This window comes from Pristis pectinata, chromosome 7, assembly GCF_009764475.1.
Source record: "Pristis pectinata isolate sPriPec2 chromosome 7, sPriPec2.1.pri, whole genome shotgun sequence".
Lineage (NCBI taxonomy): Eukaryota > Metazoa > Chordata > Chondrichthyes > Rhinopristiformes > Pristidae > Pristis > Pristis pectinata.
The window spans coordinates 49,855,438-49,876,350 of record NC_067411.1 but is presented as its reverse complement, the minus strand read 5'-3'; the positions used below and the strand labels follow the sequence as shown (position 1 = coordinate 49,876,350).

The 20,913-nt window shown below is 42.8% G+C and overlaps 1 protein-coding gene across 5 annotated transcripts in view; it reads left to right on the top strand.

Moving 5' to 3' along the window:
- Window positions 1-20,913, top strand: part of LOC127572812 (ADAMTS-like protein 1) — a 480,850-nt gene that overhangs the window by 370,040 nt on the left and 89,897 nt on the right. For all 5 annotated transcript variants that reach the window (XM_052020448.1, XM_052020447.1, XM_052020449.1 and 2 more), the window contains 2 exons: window positions 7,246-7,330; window positions 19,558-19,859. In XM_052020448.1, the coding sequence (XP_051876408.1) occupies window positions 7,246-7,330; window positions 19,558-19,859 (387 nt within the window). The remainder of the gene's footprint in view (window positions 1-7,245; window positions 7,331-19,557; window positions 19,860-20,913) is intronic.

Genomic DNA, 20,913 nt, shown 5'->3' with positions numbered 1-20,913 from the left:
TGACCTGTGTAGGGCTTCGACACAACACGTCAACAATTCCTTTTTTCCCACAGATGCTTCTTGACCCGCTGAGTTCTTCCAGCAGATTGTTTGTTGCTCCAGATTCCAGCATCTGCAGTCTCTTGTGTCTCCAGGGTCATGATTGGAACTCTCTGCATTTTGACTTGAGATCTATGCAATTCCTGACTAAATGACAAAGAGTAGTTTCTATGTTCTTGACAGGTCAAAGTGAAATTATTTCCCTGTCTGACCTTGGGTCAAAGTATAATCTGTGTCCTGTTTAAACTCAGGTCAAAGTGCAGTCTGTGCCCTCTCTGGTCACAGATAAAGTGTAGTTACTGATGGTCCTTTGACCTCAGTGTGTCTGTCTACTCCCTGACAGGATAAAGTACAGTCAGAGCTCCCACTAACATGAGGTCAACGTGTGTGGTCAGTGTCCATTCTGATTTCAGATCAAAGTGTGAAAATCAAAAGAACACAGATGGCTGGAAATCGGAAATAAAAACAGAAAATGCAAGAAATACTTTGCAAGTCATGCATCACCTGTGGAAAAGGTTCCTCTCTCGCAGATGCTTTGACCTGCTGAGTGTTTCTAACATTTTCTGTTTTCCTATTTCAGGTCGAGATATGATTAGCGTGTTAGTCCCTCTCTGATCATAGATGCCACAGAGTCAGAGAGAGATGCAGCACGGAAACAGGCTCTTCGGCCCACCAAGGCCACACCAACCACAACACTATTTATGCTAATCCTGCATTGATCCCACCTTTATTCCCCCCATATTCCCATCACAGGTCAAGGTGGTGAAATTATATTTTGGAGACAGGAAAGGCAAGGATCTTGTACCATAGCAACTTGGTCTTTTATCCTGGGCTCTATTATTTTCTCAGAATTCCCTCATAGCCAAATAGCAGCCTTTTATCCATTGAATGAAGGGCTTACTTAAGAAGTCTTGCAACTGGTAATGCGTATAGTGAGGCAGGTTTAATAAATGACCTCAGAGTAAAAAAAAAATCTCCTTGGAGTAGTGATAATATTATGATGGAATATTGTATTTAGTGTGAGAAGGAGAAACAAGGGTCAGAAAGAGCTATGTTTAAATAAAGGAGATTATAACGAATACAGATTTGACTAAAGTGGACTGGGCCAATGAATAGCAGATAAAAGATGATGGCTGACAAGGAGGTAATTCATGACACTCAGCAAAAATGCATCCCAGTAATGAGGAAAGACTCTAAGGGAGGGATGAAAAGAACATGATGAACCAATGATGTTAGAGGGAAACAAGCTGAAAGAAAAATTGTATAAGGAGGCAAAAGTTAGCAGTAGACTCAAAGATTGGGATAAAAAACAAAAAATTCAGCAAAAGTGGACTATAATGATGAGAAAGAAGGAGAAAATAAACCGTGAGGACAGACGAATGAGGAATTTAAGCATGGATAAATGGAGCTTCTTTAAGAATATAAGTAATTAGACAGAGGTTCAAGTGAACATTGGCTCTCTAGAAAATGAGGCTGGGGAGATTGTTATTGGGGAATCAAGGAAATGGCAGAGCAGATATGTGGCAGAGGACTTTACAGCAGAAGATGCTCTGAACATCCCAATAATACTGAATAGTGCTGGAGAGGAATTAAATACCATCACTGAAAAATTAGTATTAGGGAAACAAATAGGGCTTGGACAGGATAGCTTGCACGCTAGTAACCTAAAAGAAGTGGTTGCAAAGATAGTCAATGCATTAGATACAATCTTCCAAAAACTTGTGCCAGAGGTTGGGAAAACTGCCATTGTGACATTGTGATCAAAAAAGGGATGGAGGCAAAAAGTGGGTAACAAGAGGCAGATTAACTTCACATCTATTGTTGGGGAAATGTTAGAATTAAAGAAGTTCTGGTAAGGATAAAAGGCAACAATGTTAAGAATGATGACAAAAGATATTGAAAGTTTGATGAGAAAAAAAGAAGCTTATGACAGATATAGCCAACTAAAATCAAGTGACTCTCTTGAGAAGAATAAAGTGTGTAGGAGAGAACTTAAGAAAGAAAATAGGAGGGCAGAAATATCCTTGACAAGTAAGATTAAGGAGAATGCCAACACATTATGTAAGTATAGCAGGAGCAAGAGGGCTGCCAGGGAAAAGAACAAGTCCCATCAGGGACTAAAGGAGTAATCTCTTTGTGGAGCCACAGGATGTGGGAAAGTTCAAAATGAATACTTACCGCCTGTATTCAGCAAGAGGTGGAGGTGGAAGATAGTGAGTTTAGGGAGGGATATGTTCATAGTCTGAAGCATGTCAGTATTAAGAAGGTGGAGGTATTACACGTCTTGGAATGCTAATGGGTGGATAAATCACAGGTCAAATGAGATCTATCCCAGGATGCTCAGGGAAGCAATGGGGGAGATAGGTGGGACCATAATGAGGAGGTAACAAAGGAGATCGGTGAAGGCAGGACCATATACATTGTCTATATGGACTTTAGTAAGGCATTTGACAAGGTCCTGCATGATAAGCTGGTCCAGAAGGTTAAGGCACATGGGATCCAAGGTGAGCTGGCTAATTGGATCCAAACCTGGCTTGGTGATAGGAGGCAGAGTGTAGTGGTGGAAGGATGCTTTTCAAATTAGAACTCTATGACCAGTGGTGTACCGCAGAGATCAGTGCTGGGACCCCTGTCTATGATATATATTAACTTGGATGTGAACATAAGGAGAGTGATTAATAAGTTTGCGGATGACACGAAAGTTGGTGGTGTGGATAGCGAGGAAGGTTGTCTAAGGCTACAGCAAGATATAGATCAGATGAAAAGTTGAGGCCAACAAGTGCATTATGATGCATCTTGGAAAGTAAAATAAATGGTAGAGCACTACGGAATGTTGCTGAATAGAAGGACCTTGGGCTTCAAGTCCATAGTTCCCTGAAAGCGGCAACACAGATAGGGTGGTGAAGAAAGTTAGGACATTATGAAGCAAATGTACAAACACTGGCTAGACTGCACTTGGAGTATTATGTACAATTCTGGTTGCCACACTATAAGAGAGATGTGATTGCACTGGGAGAGTGCAGAGGAGATTCACCAGGATGTTGCCTAGATTGGAGGGCTTTCGTTGTTGGGAGAGATTGGATTGGCTGGCTTGTTTTACTTGGAGCGAAGGAGACTGAAGGGTAATCTGATAGATGCATATAAAATTATGAACCACACAAATAGAGTAGATGGGTATAAGTATCAAAAACAAGAGGGCATAGGTTTAAACTGAAAGGAAGGAGTTTTAAAAGGGAGCTGAGGGGAAAATGTCTACACAGAGAGTGGTTGATAGCTGGAACACACTGCCAGAGGAAGTGGTGAAATCAGATACAATTACTACATTCCAGAGGCATTTAGACAGGTGCTTGAATAGGCAAGGCATCGAAGGATACAGACCTAATGCAGGCAAATAGGATTAGTGTGGATGCGCAAAAAGAGGTCAGCATGGATGTGGTGAGCCGAAGGGCTCATTTCCATGCTACAGAATTCTATGACTCTATAATACTCCATTTGCCAGGTTTTGCCACTCACCTGATCTTTCAATATCTCTCTAAACTGCTTGCAACTTGCTATCCCACATTCAGCCAGTCCCTGGTCATCTGGCTAATGCTACAAGCTCGAGCCGCTCTGTGTTTGTTCATTAATTCCCATGAAAATAAATTTTACAATGGATGACATATTACAGTACCTATCAGGGACAAATCATTCCCAAATTTTCTGATGTAGGAACTTCAATGCTGGGAGCATAAAATCATCAAATTCACTCCAGGTGCTGAAACAGTTTCCAAGCCAAGTTCATCCACATTTCAGGCAATTCCTATTAAATCAGTTGCATCCAAGCTTGGTTCCAGTGGGCATTTGGGACCAATCCACAAGGAAAGCCTTTTGATCTCTTGAAGGTTGAATAGGAAAACTGCCACTTATTCAAAAATAAAACCAATATTTTTTTTCTTTTCTCAGGCGCTCATTATTCTAATGAGTGGTTCTGAAATAAAAACCTGTAATTGTAACAACCTGTAGTTTTTGATGGAAATTCCTCTAAGCAGACCAAATGCTGTTTTTGTGAGGTGCAGCATGTTGTGTCTGGACTGGGATTGTTCTGCTGTTACTCTCAGACTTCAACCCTACAAATGATTCATTGAAAATTACAAGAGACAGAAGTATAGTTAAAGTAGTGCTCTGGATATAAGTGTGACAGGCAGCCAATAAAAAAGGTGATGTCTATTATTCCCTGCATCCCAAATTAGATTAGACTTCTCTTCAGTGTGCTCTTGCAGGACTCCCAATATCTCAAAATTAACCTCATGCAAGTTACCTCTTTGAGGACTCTGCCAGAACCTGCCTTAACTGACACTCAATGAGCTTTGAGCAGTGGCCCAAGCCCTGAGCTCTGCAACTATCCCTGCACTCTATACAGAATTTAGAGGGTGGTCTTGACAGTCCATGAATCCCATCATTCCCTGACTGCCTCCAACACTACACACCTCCATTTTGCTCTGAAAATAACTTCCTTCCAAACTGCTGCTTGGTTGGGCATAAAAGATTCCGCTGTTTCAACCTAGCTCCAGGCTTTTCTGGCTCGATATCACAATTAAGCGTTCAGTGGGGATTGTGGGCTGAAGTGATGGGATCATGTGTGAGATTTTTTACCCTTGTTTTGAGGGAAATAATCCATACTTACATAAGTTTATAAATGGGATGCAAGAGGAGAGGCTATTTCCGCAGTGGCAAGGAGTGGAACATTTCCATGGAGGAAGAGGAGTAGCCATTTTTACAGGAGTAGGAGTTGCTATTTCTCTGAGCAGAAAGAGCAAGGGCCATTTCCGTGGACAAGAAGAGGAGAAACCATTACACAGGACAGCAATCAGGAGGCCAATATTGGGCAAGTCAGCCTGCCTGTCCCAGTGGGATAGAAAATGGCCTCTGCTACTCTGGATTCAAACAACAATCATTTCTCTTTGGTTTTATTTGGGGCCCATTGCCAGTGGAACTCTTCAGTGCAAGGCCTATATACTTAAAGGAATTCACCCTCCCAAATAAAGTCATTTGGTCAACCAGCAGCTTGGGAATGTTCATGTATTAAGAATGAATGGGAAAGAGAACTCCAGGTACTTTTACCTATAGAGACATGGAAGAAAATTCTCCAATTAGTTAATACATCTTCAATGTGTGCTAGACGCTCTTTGATACAGTTTAAGGTGGTTCACAGGACCCATATGTCTAAGGACAAGTTAGCCCATTTTTATCACCATATAAATCCTATATGTGACAGATGTAATTCGGAGGTGGCTTCCCTGACACATATGTTTTGGTCCTGCCCTCTTTTGAAAAATATTGGAAAGATATTTTTAATATTATTTCAATTGTATTGAATATTGATTTAAAACCTCATCCTATTACTGCAATTTTTGGGTTACCAGTGATGGACTCCGGCCATTTATCCGCTTCAGCTTGTCGTATGATTGCATTTGTTACATTAATGGCCAAGAGATCCATTCTATTTAAATGGAAGGATCCTATACCTCCTACCAAATTTCAATGGTTTTCTCAAACTATAGCATGTTTAAACTTAGAAAAAATTAGGAGTGGAACTGTTGATCCTTCGCTTAAATTTGAGGAAGTTTGGAGTCAATTTATTCAGTATTTCCATATGATGTAAGCAGATCTTTTTTGAATCCCTTTCAATAACCTTTGAATATAGAGGAGCAGAACTAACAACATAATAATGTTTTTTTTTAACCAAAGAAATAACAGTACAGCTTTTTTTTTGAAGTTTTTGGTTTGCTTTTGTTTTTTTTTAAATTTTGGGGTTCTCGTTTCATATAATTAAATTTCTTTTCTGTTCTTTTGTATCATGTTCACTTAGTAAGAGATTAGGAGGTTCAGATTATATATTTTACTCCCTGTGAGTGTATATGTCAACTGTTATTATTGTCATCCCAATCCCTTCGCACTATGTGTATAATCACTATTGTTATGTATATTAATTTGAAATTTAATAAAAAGATTGAAAAAGAAAGGGAATGTTCATGTGGCAATACACCGAGAGAGAACCCATTTCTGCCCCTGAGATGCTAAGTGTAGCCTAGTGGTGATGGCTGTGACAGGAAGAAAGAATGTGGGAGAAGAGCAGGAGCACCCCACTCCTGTGGGTATTTCTTAGCCCTCAACCAATACCATGAAAAGCATTTATCGGTCATCTATCTCGGTGTCACTTGATGTAAGTTCATACTGAAACATATTGACATTTACATATTGATAAAAATAGGCAATCTCATTAGCAGCAGAAGCATGCCACCCTCAAACCATGCTGTCATTTCATGCAGCTACTATTAGAAGAAAAGCTAATGTAGAATAATTTTGGAATATTCCATTTCATCCTCAAGCTAAGAATGTTGAACACCAAGAGATATAGCTTTTCACCATCTTTGTTTTGCATGTTTATGAAAGCTGCAGTTTTAGAAGCCATCTAAACATCATTTAGTAAGGTATCAATATATGACCAAATGAAGCAGTATCATTGTCAAATAGCCATCACAGGTATCAAATGAAAAGATGGGTGTTGAAGAGGTTTTCCAGGAGGGGATTTCAAAGCACTACTTGGTTGAAAACTGGTTACCAAAGGTGGGAAAGTAGAGAGGGAAATATAAGAGAAGTCAGAGACAGGGGATCAGAGTAAAGATGGGAAGTTCCATGGAAGAAGAGAGGGGACCAGAAGACAGTCACATGGGAAGAGGCAAGGGGTTCAAATACAAGGACGAACATGATGTCTGAGGTGTTGCAGAGCCAGAGTCTGATAGGGTTCAGGGAGCAGAAGGTGCTAGAGAAATTTTTGTGGGATTAATTGAATTAACTCATTGCTGCTGATGATAAAGAATTGTCTTTGGGTGGTTAACTATTGCCATTGGATGGTAAAATATTGCCATTGACGATGAAATATTGTCACCATCAGGTATTGACAAAGACAGAATGTTATCAGCAGCATATTTTAACCACTGTACAATCAATGCAGGTACGGAGATGTAATTACACCTCAGAACATAAAGTCTTACAGTTCCTGGCTTATATAAAAACAGTCATCCTCAGTGAACACTTGAAGACAATTAAAATAGACAACCTCATTACGTGAAACAGTTTGTGAGAGGAGATTGAGACCTTGTCTGAATATTCATCTTCTTCAGTTCTTTCTTGACCCTGCAGTTGATTTGTTTGTTTGATTTATAGAGAAACTCCCTGTGGAAGCAAAGCTGCCATGGTACAGACAGGCGCAGGAGCTGGAGGAATTGCTGGTTGTTTCCGAGGAGCCTTCGTGAGTCTGTTGGAATTTTACTTCTGTTTAGCAGGAAGCATCTGAGTTAATAAGAGAGAGGCTGTTAAGTCAGTTCTAATACTGCCTGCCACATAGATCATGCAATGATGGTCTGATGTGTGTATACAGCCATAGCCATACAGGAAGGGAGAGTCACATTACATCTGCCCAGAGTGGGTTTGCTTTTCAAGTAGCTATTTTCCCTTCAGCAGTGGCTGTGCAAATTACCAATTAGCTGTCTATCTGAATCAGCCAACTAACGCAGCCTAACAATCCCATCTGACCTCTCATGATCCTCTGCTGACGTTTTACTTTTCAGTTTCTGGAGGCTGGGATTGTTCATTGGATGCCATTTACTTTCCGACACGTCACCCAGGCATGTTTTGTACCTGTCTGAGCCTCACAGTGAATGTCAGCCAAAAGTTCAGCAGCTCTATCCATTCATTTCTCAGGATGTGGGCATCGCTTGGAAGGCCAGCATTATTGTCCGTACCAAATTACCCTTGAGAAAGTGGTGGTGAGCCAACTTCTCAAATCTTCTTGAACTCCTGGTGAGAATACACCACAGTGCTGTTGGGGAGGGATTTCCAGGATTTAGACTCAGAGAGGATGAAGGACCAGCAATATATTTCCAAGTCAGAATGGTATGCAACTTGGAAGGGAACCTACAGTTCTTGAAATGAAAAACACCAGCTCAGGTCTATTGTGTCCTCTCTTCCTCTGGTACCTGATGGGGTCACCCATCCATAAGACCATAAGATATAGGATCAGAATTAGGCCATTTGGCCCATCGAGTCTGCTCCACCATTCAATAATGGCTGATTGTTTCTTCCAACCCCATTCTCCCACCTTCTCTCCATAACCCTTAACCCGTAACCCTTAACCCCATTACCAATCAAGAACCTATTAATCTCTGTCTTAAATACACCCAATGACTTGGCCTCACAGCCCTCTGTAGCAACCAATTCCACAGATTCATCACCTTCTGGCTGAATTCTCCTCATCTCAGTTTTTCTTCCTCACTCAGCCAGAGTGCTCCCACCCTGACCAACCAACCTTCCCAGCATCAGTCTGCTTCATGTTTTGGACAAGCTGCTGGCCTATGGAGAACAGTGGATTGGTTCTGTCTGCCTAAAGATTGAAGAAATGGAAGGGAGAAGCAGAGGAGTGGGGAAGCAGGAGGGGAGTTGGGCCTGGTCCATTTTCAGGGCTTTGCCTTGTGTCAGCATGACACTCTGGATCAAGGTAACACTGGAGGAAGGAGGTGGATGGGGAGGGCAGAGGTGGTGCCTTTAGGGATTGGGGTACAAAAGTGATCCAGCCTGCAAGAACAGCTTGGAAAAGGAACAAACCGCAGAGTAGGATCAAGAGCCAGTGGTGAATCTGGAGCCAGGAACTGGGGTACACAGTGGTGAGGGCGGGGAGGGGATGGTAGAGAGAATGGGTTGGGGTGGGGAGGGTGGAGGCCAGTGAGGTTGGTGAGGATGGATGAAGCCCCTACGGGCAGAAGCTGGTGCTCTCTCTTTGCCTATTGAAATAACCATGTTGTATTAAACCAGAGCACACACCAGTCAGACTTTACATCAAGCTGTTAACTATTTCATACAGCCCAGAGATTGTGTTTCCTGTTGAGATATTTTCACTAATGAGAGAATCTTAAGCAGAATGGTGTGTAACTTGGAGGGGAACCTATTTTCAAGATAAGGCACTGGTCATTTAAAACTGAGTTATGTAGACATTTCTTCTCATTGAGGGTAGTGAATCTCTAGTTCTCTGCTCCAGAGTATTGTGGAGGCTAGTTCACCACAAGTACTTAAAGTGGAGGTAGATACATTTTTGAAAGATCAGGGGATTTAGGGCTATGGGGATCTAGAACAGAGGAGTTGAAGCAAGACAGGCTTGGGGGACCAGGTGACCCACTCCTGCTCCTATTTTCTTCTGTGTTGAGTCTCAGCTCCAAATGTCCTGTGTCAGCTACTGTCTGTGCAACCTACAAGTCAGAGCTCTGTGCCCACATACTCTGACCATGCAGATGACGAGAATCTTTTCTTTCACATTTAATGCTCTTGTAAATGTTGACGGCAAATTGCCTCATCCTCAATGAGACATTTTGTTCAGGAGGAAGTTTACTGTAGTTTTAATTTGGTTTACTGTCCCTCTCCAGAATGAAACCTCATGCCATGAAGTACAATGTCCTAAAAGCAGTCTCAGGGATATGCCTGTGTCAAGGGGTGCATCCCTTATAATTAATTCTTTCACACCCCTAATCCTCTCTGGCTATGCTCTTAGGTGGTTAATATGAAGGCCATAACTGACCAACAACCCCCCACCCCCCCAATTCCATGATGAACGTGAAGAATATATCAGAACATGTGCCCTGAGAAGATGTACCACCCTGAATGGGGTTATGTCCCAGACCCAGCCCACTATTGATTCAAATCAATAGTGCTGCTCTGGAGATTTGCTCTAGCTAAATCAAGGCTCCAATAGAATGTATATTTTTACTACTTACTGCATGCCATTGGGGACATTTTGCTGGAGATTCTGTGTCTTCATTAAGTTTCTTTGAAAACAAGCCGCTGTCATTGAAGGATCTGTGAGGATCTGTGTTTTTAAACCAGTTACTGCATTGTTAGCCTGCCCTAACAGTGTATTTCGTCCCATTCCCTGTTTTTGATTTGGCATTTTATATTAACTTCTTGTTTTACGTGGGTTTGTGTTCACTCCTTCAGCCCCAGTGCACATCATTTCCCAATTAGGGGGCGGAGAGCATTACTTGTGGTCCCAGGCACTGCCTGTTTCACTCAAACCTCCAGCAGTTGCAGCAGGACATTCCATATGGAACCATAACCATCAGGCAGGTGTCAGGGGCTGAGTTCCAGTTGTAATTTGATCCATTTCAGCTTAGAACACTCTAATTCCAAGAGTCCTGTGTCACTCAAGGCTACACATTCATAACAAGGCACTTGGCAAATTTGTGCATGGAGACACTCCCACTGAAGGAAGCTCTTCTCACTTTCCGTTCAGACAGAACGCTGATGCTTTACCACACACCAACATCTAGAATGGCCGTGCTATTCTTCAGGAGTAATTTCTTGTGGATTATATTATTGACTAAATGATTTAAGCATTTTTGTTCAAACTGTTACAGTTTTGGCAAGGGCAATATAGCAACACCAGGCTTCTGTGCTCTAAACATTAAACTAACATTTAAATCTGGAAGCCATATGTGGGATCTCATTAGCTCTTTAGTGCTAGGGGAACAGAAAGATATTCCTGGCTGCAGTTACAAGTAAAAACAAAACACAACTTTAACTTGTGATCTTCTTCAATATTTTTGTATTTAAATGAGTTTGCGGTCGTTTTGCTGCCATTAGCCTTATTCAGTGATAATAATGAGCATGCCCGTAGAAACAAGAATGAGGAGCAGGTCTAAACTCCCTCTGCACATGAGCAACCTTTGAAACTACAAAAGTTCATCAAAATTGTGAAATACCAAATTAGTTTTAATACATTTTCAGAGTAACTGTTTGTAATCATTTGAGAAATTATTTTCATCTTGATTTCAACCAATTTATTTGGAAAACAGCAGGTGCGTCCAAACTGACTCAATTAAAGGATTATCTCTGCATCTTGACGTTTTCTTTAGCTCTCCCATTACTGGTGTCCCCACACTCTGTTGTATAACCACACCCACCCATACATACTCACACCCCAAACTCTGAAACACAACCCTCTATCAACCAGCTCACAAACTCCACACTCATAGCACTTTCACTCCCTAACACAGACTCACACACAACCCATACCAATAGGCACACAAACTCCACACAATAGCACTTATACACACACACACACACACACACACACACACACACAGATATTAAAACACTCAAACACATACTGCATACACTGCACTCACCACTCTGTTACTGTGTCAATTTCTCTCCCTCCCCTTTCTCTCCCTGAATATGTTTAGACCAGTAAGTCAAGAATAATTTCCAGCAGTGTCAAAGGCAACTAGTAAGGTGATATCTTTCTTGATCTTGCTCCTCGAATCCAATAACCCAGCCTAAGCCTGGAGACCTAGTGTATGATGGCGTTCTGGAGTTGACAAGCTGCAGCTTACAGACCCAATCCTCATTGTAGAACAGTCCTCTGCGAGCAATGTACGTACCCCAGTCTCCAGCCTGGAAACTGCTCTGAGACAATCCACACTCGCCTGTAAAAGTCCACTGCTGGAGAGAGGGGATGGGCAAACGTTGGTGCACTGTGGGTTTCTTTGTGTAAGCCTGTTTTTGTGGGTGCCATGTGTCTGTATATGGAATGGGGGGGCGGGAGGGGGAGGGCTGGCTGGAGGAGGCTGTGTGATGTGGATGTGTGTGTCTGCTGCAGGAGCTGAGAGAGGGAATTTGTTGGGAGTCAGGAAGGTGGGCAAAACTGTAGTGCAGGTGAAGTTGGTTAGATATAAACCCTCCAAGCCTGGCAAGAAAGTAATGATGTAGTTTGGCTGATATTCTCGTTTATGTTTCCAGTGTCTTGTGTTTTTGTTGTTTCTATCAATTTGAAGATAGCCATGGAGGGATCTAAAATGTGCCCTCCCCTCTTTCAAATGCTTTGCATTACTTTCCAAGAAGCCTGATGGTTATTGTTTCCATAGTTTCCTGTTCCATTTCATGCTGTGTGATGGAGCATTGACTGCAGCACGCATCTCATTATAACAAGGCATACTCTTGGCTCCCAATGGCTGTGTTACACAGAGTGGGAAATGTAACTATTAAGAGTCTTTTGAGAATCCCATTCCAATGTAAATGTTCGTGATCAAACACCAGAATCATAAGAGCCAATTTTCTGTATTCAGATCAAAATACAGGTGTCAAAGCAAAGTCCAATAAAAAAATACTTGCTAAAAGTACACCTATTTCAGTTAAGTTTGTTAAAAGTATATCTCATTAAACCTGCAAAAGGGCAAGTTTGTTCAGCCCTTTAATTATCAGGATATTAGGTTGCGGAGTAATCTAGATACTGAGAAACAACATAACTTTAACAAATATTTCAAGTAAGTTTGGGATTATATCAAATTCCTCCCTCTTACTAAAATTAGCAAGTCAGCAAATGCACAATTAATTAATTCTTATCACCTTCTCCTCCACGTAACTGAAAGTTCCTTTCTCACATCCAGCACATCATCGAAAAGTAATGGGTCCTTAAAATTGACTTCTGCGTATTGATTTACACACGCGCGCACACGCGCGCACACACACACACACACACACACACACACACACACACACACTCGTACATGCAGGCACAACATAAGGCATTTCACACCCATGAATCTGTAGTAGGTAGCAATGCAGTTAAACTGGACTTTCAATGCAGTGCTATTTCTTCACATTCATAGTGCTGGTTGATTTGTGCAGGAGCTATTGAGAAGATATTCATTGTGTTCACAATGTAAGTGGAGTGGCCTTGTTCTGATGTTGTAGAAGTTATGTGCTTGGAGCGTCTATGTGGTTTGAGCTGCAATATGCACAGCAGGCATTGACTGTTGCTGGAATGTGAGTTGAACAAACACACGTTCTGGAGTCGGGTCTCAGAACTGCTGTAAATTTTTTGTGGTCTTATTTTGTTACTGCTCACTCTAGGAGGCAGACTGTCAATGGAAACCAGAGCAGAAAGAATACATTGCTCACAGCGGCTTCTTAAAGCGGTTTGAACTGCTTCCAGTCTGGCCTTGTAACTGCGCCTCTTACAGAGTTAGCAGAACTGGCAGCGGTGTGTGGGTGAGGTTTTTCCACAGAATAATGAGGTTTCAATGAATATTAACTTATCTCAGACATTGAATAGATCCTCTAAAATTCATTGAATAATATGAAGATTTTAGTGGATTTCTGTGAATTTCATCTTTAAGGAAATGCTATAGAAAGTAGTAATATTGATTCACACAAAATCGGGACCTATACTAAATCAGACAGTTTTCACAGAGAGGCAAGGCCTATCAGCAGAGGGCTTTGAAAGCAGAGGAAGGAACGTTGGAGTGGAGGGTACTGATCAGGATGGGGTCGAGACTGTCGGTCAGACAGAAGTCAGGGGGCATTGGTTGGGTAAGGGCAGGAATGTGTTGGTTAGGCAAGAGCCAGAGGGTGTTGTCAGGTCAGAGGGCATTGTTTCCACCCCCAGTTTCTAACTTCCATTCTGCCACCCCAGTAAGTAATTGCATGGTGAGGTGTGATACTGGGCAGAGGGATCTCCAGGTCAGTTGTCTCTCCTCTGTGATAGAAGTTAGATTCAGTAGCTGTTTCATTGCCTTCACTGCTTGCACACTCGTCTGGCAACTAGGAAATTTGGTCACATGCCCCATGGTGGTGCTTCTGTTTTTAAAGCTTCAGTTTGGCTCACTTCGTCGACTGACCACCCTGGACCTAAAGATAAAATATCTTCCTCCCAACCCAATTCTCCCTGGATAAGAAGGAGAGTTTAGCCAGGGGCCTTCATCTTCCCATCCTCCTCAGAAGCACAGATATGGCTGCAACCCTGCTGTTATATCTACAGAATTAAACATTAAAAGATTGCATCCGGATATTCAGGAGAAAGGATGGAAAATTGGTAAATTGAGTTATTATTGCCACATGTACCGAGGTACAGTGAATAACTTGTCTTGCATACCAACCATGCAGATCATTTCATTACAACAGTACACTGAGGTAGTACAAGGTAAAACAATAACAGAATACAGAATAAAGTGTTACAGTTACAGAGAAAGTGCAATGCAGGCAGGCAATAAGGTGCAAGGCCATAATAAGGTAGATTGTAATGTCAAGAGTCCATACTAGGGGACCATTCAATAGTCTTATAACAGCGGAATATCTGTCCATGAGCCTAGTGGTATGTGCTTTCAGGCTTTTGTATCTTCTGCCCATTGGTAGAGGGGAGAAGAGAGAATGTCCTGGCTGGGTGGGGTCTTTGATTATGCTGGCTGCTTTACCAAGGCAGTGAGAAATGCAGACAGAGTCCATGGAGGGGAGGCTGGATTCTGTGATGTGCTGAGCTGTGTCCACAACTCTCTGCAGTTTCTTGTGGTCACGGGCAGAGCAGTTGCCATATCAAGCCGTGATGCATCCAGATAGGATGCTTTCTATGGTGCATCGATAAAAATTGGTGAGGGTCAAAGGGACATGCCAAATTTCCTTAACCTCCTGAGGAAGTAGAGACGCTGGTGAGCTTTCTTGGTCGTGGCATCTACATGGTTGGACCAAGACAGGCTATTGGTGGTGTTCACTCCTAGGAACTTAAAACTCTCAACCCATTCGACCTCAGCACCATTGATGTAGACAGGAGCATGTGCACTGCTCCCTTTCCTGAAGTCAATGACCAGCTCTTTTGTTTTGCTGACATTGAGGGAAAGGTTGTTGTCATGACACCATGTCACTTGGCTCTCTATCTCCTTCCTGTACTCCAACTCATCATTATTTGAGATTCAACCCACCACGTTGGTATCACCTGCAATCTTGTAGATGGAGTTAGAGCAGAATCTGGCCACACAGTCATAAGTGTATGGGGAGTAGAGTAGGGGGCTGAGGACACAGCCTTGTGGACACCAGTGTTGAGAATAATGGTGGAGGTGTTGCTGCCTATCCTCACTGATTGCGGTCTGTTGGTCAGGAAGTTAGTGATGATAGTGGTCTTCTTAAAGCAGTTGGGAAACTCAGATTGAATCAGGGAGAGGTTAAAAATGTCTGCAAATACCCCTGCCAGCTGATCTGTGCAGGATCTAAGAACATGGCCAGGGACACCATCCAGGCCAGATGCTTTCCACGAGTTCACTTTCCAGAAGACTGATATTACATCTGCACCTGTAACTGTAGGTTCAGGTATATAGGAAGCTGTCAGGGTGGGTGGTGACATACCAATCCCCTTCTGTTCAAAATGAGCGTAGAATGTGTTAAGCTCATTGGTAAGGGATGCGCTGTTGTCAGCAATGCTTCTCGACTTCATTTTGTAGCCCATAATAGCATGTAAAGCCTGCCACAACTAACAGCTGGTCTGGGCCTCGATTTTGGACTGATATGCGGCACTCTCGGCATTCCTGATAGCTTTACAGAGGTCGTACCTCAATTTCTTGTATAGGTCAGAGTCACCTGATTTGAACACCGCAGTCCTGATCTCCCGGTTCATCCATGGTTTCTGTTTTGGTAACACCCAGATTGTTCTCTTTGGTACACAGTCCCCAACACACTTGCTGATAAAGTCCATGATGGGGACATACTCATCAAGACTGGCTGCTGAGTCTTTGAACATGGACCAGTCTACCAATTCAAAGCAGTCACGTAGAAGTACATCTGTTTCCTTAGACCAGCACTGTATGACTTTCTGTACTGGATCCTCACGTTTCAGCTTCTATTTGTACACAGGGAGAAGGAGCGCAGCCTGGTGGTCTGATTTACCAAAGTGTTGGTGGGGGGGTGGGGGGGGGTGGCTCGGTAATCATCTTTGATGGTTGTATAGCAATGGTCAAGGGTGTTTGGGCCCCTGGTGGGACAGGAGACATGCTGGTAGTATTATGGTAACACACTCTTGAAGTTAGCCTGGTTGAAATCACTGGCAATGATGAAGAGGGCCTCAGGGTATCTCGTTTCAAGGCTGTTGGTCACGGAGTATAATTCATTGAGTGCAGGTTTCACATTCACCTGGGGTGGGATGTAGACTGCCATCAGGACAGCTGAAGTGAACTTCTGTAGCAGGTAGTATGGGTGGCACTTCACGCAAATAAATGGAATTTTAAAATTACTGTCACCAATCAATATCCCAGGGTTTGGAATACTTCATCTTGAAGACACAGCAATAGAGAGGGAGATGATAGTCTTCCATTTTAGTGCAGCAGTATTTTGATAACAGGCAAAAAATTTTGGATGTGCAAGCCATGTTTAAGTGGTTAACCAGATATCTAAAGTTTACTGGGAAATTTGTTGGCATAATCCACACTATTAAATGTATAGTTTTAACTTAATCCCAATAGTAACTTGAGGGGTGGAAAGGTATGCAGAGGGGTATGCTCTTCCAATGAAATGTGGAAGATCAGGGAGAAGTCAAGTGTCTCTAACAACTATGTCTTCTGGAAGTGTGTCCAGCTGCAGCTCCTCTCAGGCTGCATAGATTGGATGGAACGGAAGTTGGACTCAGAAATTAGGAGCTTCAAGGGAGGGGGGGGGGGGGTCACACCAGAGATTCATCCAGATTTTCAGTGGGTGATGACCTGGAAGGGCAGGTATGTGTGCAGGAATCCCCTTCAGCTATGGCCTTCTCTAACTGGTATACTGCTTTGGAGACTGTGGGGACTAAGTCAATGGCACCACAATTGGCTCTGTTAAAAGCAGGGAAGGACAAAGTCTAGACGAGCAGTAGTGATAGGAGACTTAAGAATCGCGGGGACAGACAGGTGTTTCTGTCACCGTGAGCAAGACTCCAGGATGGTGTGTTGCCTCACAGGTCAAGGATGTCTCAGAGTGGGTGCAGAGCATTCTGAACAGGGATGGTGAGCAGTCAGAGGTTGTAATCATGTTGGTACTAATGACATAGGTAAGAAGAGAGAGGAACTCCTGCAAAATGTCCTGCCCCATGCAGGGCAGCATGGTAGTGTAGCAGTTAGCATAACGCTATTACAGCGCCAGTGACCCGGGTTCACTTCTTGCCGCTGTTTATAAGGAGTTTGTACGTTCTCCCCATGTGTCTGCATGGGTTTTCTCTGGGTGCTGCGGTTTCTTCCCACATTCCAAAGACATACAGGTTAGGAGTTTTGGGCATGCTATTGTTGGCGCCAGAAGAGTGGCGACACTTGCGGGCTGCCCCCAGCACATTCTCAGTAACGCAAAAAGATGCATTTCACTGTGTGTTTCAATGTACATGTGACTAATAAAGAAATATCTTATCTTACGAAAAAGAATGTAGGGAGTTAGGCAGAAAGTTGAAAAGCAGGACCTGTAGGGTTGTACTCTTGCAATTACTTCCCATGCCACACGCTAGTGAGTACAGGGATAGGAAAATAGAACAGCTGAATGCATGGTTAAGGAGCTGGTGCTGGGGGAAGGGCTTCAGGTATTTGGATCATTGGGATCTCTTCTGGGGCAAGGGTGTCCTATACAAGAAGGAGGGCGATCAATATCCTTGCAGGAAGGTTTGCTGGTGCTACTTGGGAGACTTTAAACTGATGAGGCAGTGGGGTGGGACCCAGAATGACAGTGCAGCAGGTGGGATGTCAGAATCATATGTAGAAAATAGAACAGGCAGGTTCATAGGCAGAGCAGATGGGGACATTCAGGGAAGCACGAGAGGGTGGCAGGCTTAGCTGCAGGTAAGACGGATGAGTTAAGAGCGTGGATCATCACGTGGGATAATGATCTTGCGGCAATCACGGAAAGGGATTGCAGTTGAGGGAAGGGCAGGACTGGCAGCTCAATATCCCAGGGTACAGAAAATTCAGGTTTGACAGATGGAGTGAGGTGGGGGGGAGGGGGGTTTGCACTTCCTCTCAGGGAGACCATTACAGCAGTACTCAGGAAGGATATCCTGGAGGCATCGGCCAATGACGCTATGTGGGAAGAACTTAGAAATAAGAAAGGGGTGATCATTTTGATGGGGTTATACTATAGACCTCCAAATAGTCAGTAGGAATTAGGTGAGCAGATATGCAAGCTAATTGCAGTAGGGAATTAAAACAATAGGATAGTAGTAGCGGGGATTTTATTGACTGGGACTGCCCTAGAGTAAGGGGCTTACATGGGGTGGAATTCATAAAGTGCATTCAAAAGGGGTTTTTAAAGCAGTATGTAGAAGGGACTGTACACATCTTAGGGATGGAGGATGGGCAAGTGCTGGAAATATCTGTAGATGAACCCATAGTTCAGTAAGTTTCAAGGTAGTCATGGAAAAAGATAAAGTTGGTCCAAGAGTTAAGATCTTAAATTGGGGGAGGGCTAATTTCAACAGTATAAGTCAGGACCTGGCAAAGTAGATTGGGAGCAGCTACTTGAGGGAAAAATAATATCTGATAAGTGCGGGGCATTTAATGGCTAGATAGTAAGAGCTCAGAGTCAGCATGTCCCTCTATGGGCAAGAAGCAAAGATGTTAAGGTGAGAGAATCTTGATTTACAAATGAAATTGAAGGTTTGATCAGAAATAAGAAGGAAGCAAACATCAGGCAGAGGCATTTGGTTTTGAGTGAGCACTTTGAGGTGTACTGGGGATGTAAGAGAGAACTCAAGAAAGAAATTAGGAGGACAAAAGACGTTATGAAATGACCTTGGCAAGAAGGATTAAGGAAAATCCTGAAACCTTTTATAATTATATTAGAAACAAGAGGGTAAGAATAGATCCTCTGAGGGACAAAAGGGGAAATCTATGCATGGAGCCAGGGAATATGTGCAGGATCATCAATGAATATTTCTCATTGTTATACACCAGGCAGAAGGATGTAAAGGATGGAATGTTAGGGGAGGGGTATGCTGATATTCTAGGAATCATACCAGGATACTATGGAAAGCATCTTCATTATCCACAGCTGAGGTACCAGAAGATTAGAGGATAGCTCATGTTCTCTTACTTAAAAAGGGCAATAAGGATAAGCCGGGAAACTACAGGCCGGTGAGTCTCACATAAATAGTCTGGAAATTATTGGACAAAAAGTTCTAAGAGACAGGATTTATATTCACTTGGAAAGACAGGGATGGATTAAGAGGAGTCAGCATGGTTTTGTGCAGGGGACATCGTGTCTCATAAAGCTGACTGAGTTTTTTGAGGAGGTAAATGAGGAAATTGATTAAGATAAGAGGGGAGAAATTTAAAGGAGATCTGAGGGGCATGTTTTTAAGACAGAGGTTAGTGGTTATATGGAACAAGCTGCTAGGGACAGTGGTGGAGGCATATAAAATTGCAGTGTCTAAAAGACATTTGGACAGATATTTGGATAGGAAAGGAGTGGAGGGATAAGGGCTTAATACAGGCAAATGGGCTTAGAGTAGATAGAAATCATGGTCGGCATGGACGAGTTGGGCCAAAGGACCCATTTTGTGCTATATGACTCTATGACTTTAACGCGTAACCTCTCTGTACACAAGTTTAATTTAGACATTTGAAAGGTCCACTTATAATCCTCTTTGTTCTATTAAAGCTATGTGAAGGTTTGATTATTTCTGCAGCTGTCATCACATTCAATGCCATCTATGCCCAGCTTTATTCCAGGACCCTGGTCTCCGTGCACCGCAACTTGTGGGCCTGGTACCCAGCTTCGAAACGTCAAATGCCAGGTTCTGCTGCCCTTCTCACAGTCGGTAGAAGACTTGCCAGATGATGAATGTGAAGGTCCCAAACCACAAACCAAACAAGGCTGCTACACGGGGCCATGCAGCAGCGAAACAGGAGACTATGATCATGCGGAGACTGATCTGTTGTATGACAACCAACAGGACCTGGAAGATCTGTATGCTTGGGAATATAAGGGCTTCACGGAATGCTCAGAGTCATGTGCAGGAGGTAAGGAACCGTCAGTTAAACCCGCTTTACTCAGTTTTACTAAACAAGGTTGAGCTGTCCATCCTCCTGAAAAAATGTGCCTCTGGATATTTGTCAACTCCTGAATCCTCAAGCATCTCGGCCTGTCAGGGCTGTTATCTGCATTTTAATTTGCCCCCGTAGAATGCATGAGTTGCTAATCAGATCCACTTGAAACTGAAACTTGGACATAAGACAGGTGGCTGCACTTCCTTGAGAATTGTATGTCAGTCCTACAGAGTGAACCACTTAACACTAGCAGTGGTGTTTGTGAACCAGTTTTGGGTGAAAGAGTACCTTGTGCAAACCCACTGTGCTTCACTTACTGAGGAACTTGTAAATTGTGCTCTGTAATCACTGTAGCTTTATCTCAAATCAACATGAAACACCTTTTCCAGAGAATTTTAAATTATTCCAAAAATAGTAATGCAGAATTTAATGTCAGCAGTTAGTTTAGAGCCCTTTCCTGATCAAGAAGCCATGACTAATTTAGAATCCTTACACTGTACACCTGCCTCTGTTGCACATTTTTTTCACTCACTCAGCAATTATGGAATTCTTCATCATTTTCCATTTTGTTTTTGGAATACTAATTCTGAGTCTAAAAAGCACTCAAAAATGCATGAATTAGGAACAGGGATAGGCCTCAGCTCCTCAAGTCTGTTCTGACCATAACTTCAATGCTACATTCCCATCTACCAGCAGTAACCTTTCACTCTCTTGCTTATCAGGAATCTGTTGCCACACTATAGGAAGAATGTGGTTGTGCTGGAGACAGTGCAGAGGAGATTCACCAGGATGTTACCTGGATTGGAGGACTTTAGTTATAGGGAGAGATTTGATAGGTTGGGCTTGTTTTCTCTGAAGCCAAGGAGGTTGAGAGGTGACCTGATAGAGGCATATAAAATTAGGAGAGGCATAGGTAAGGTAGACAGAATCATTTTCCCATGATAGGGGTATCAAAAATGAGAGGGCATAGGTTGAAGGTGAGTGGAAAGATTTAAAGGGAAAGTTTTTTTTACACAGAAAGTTGTTG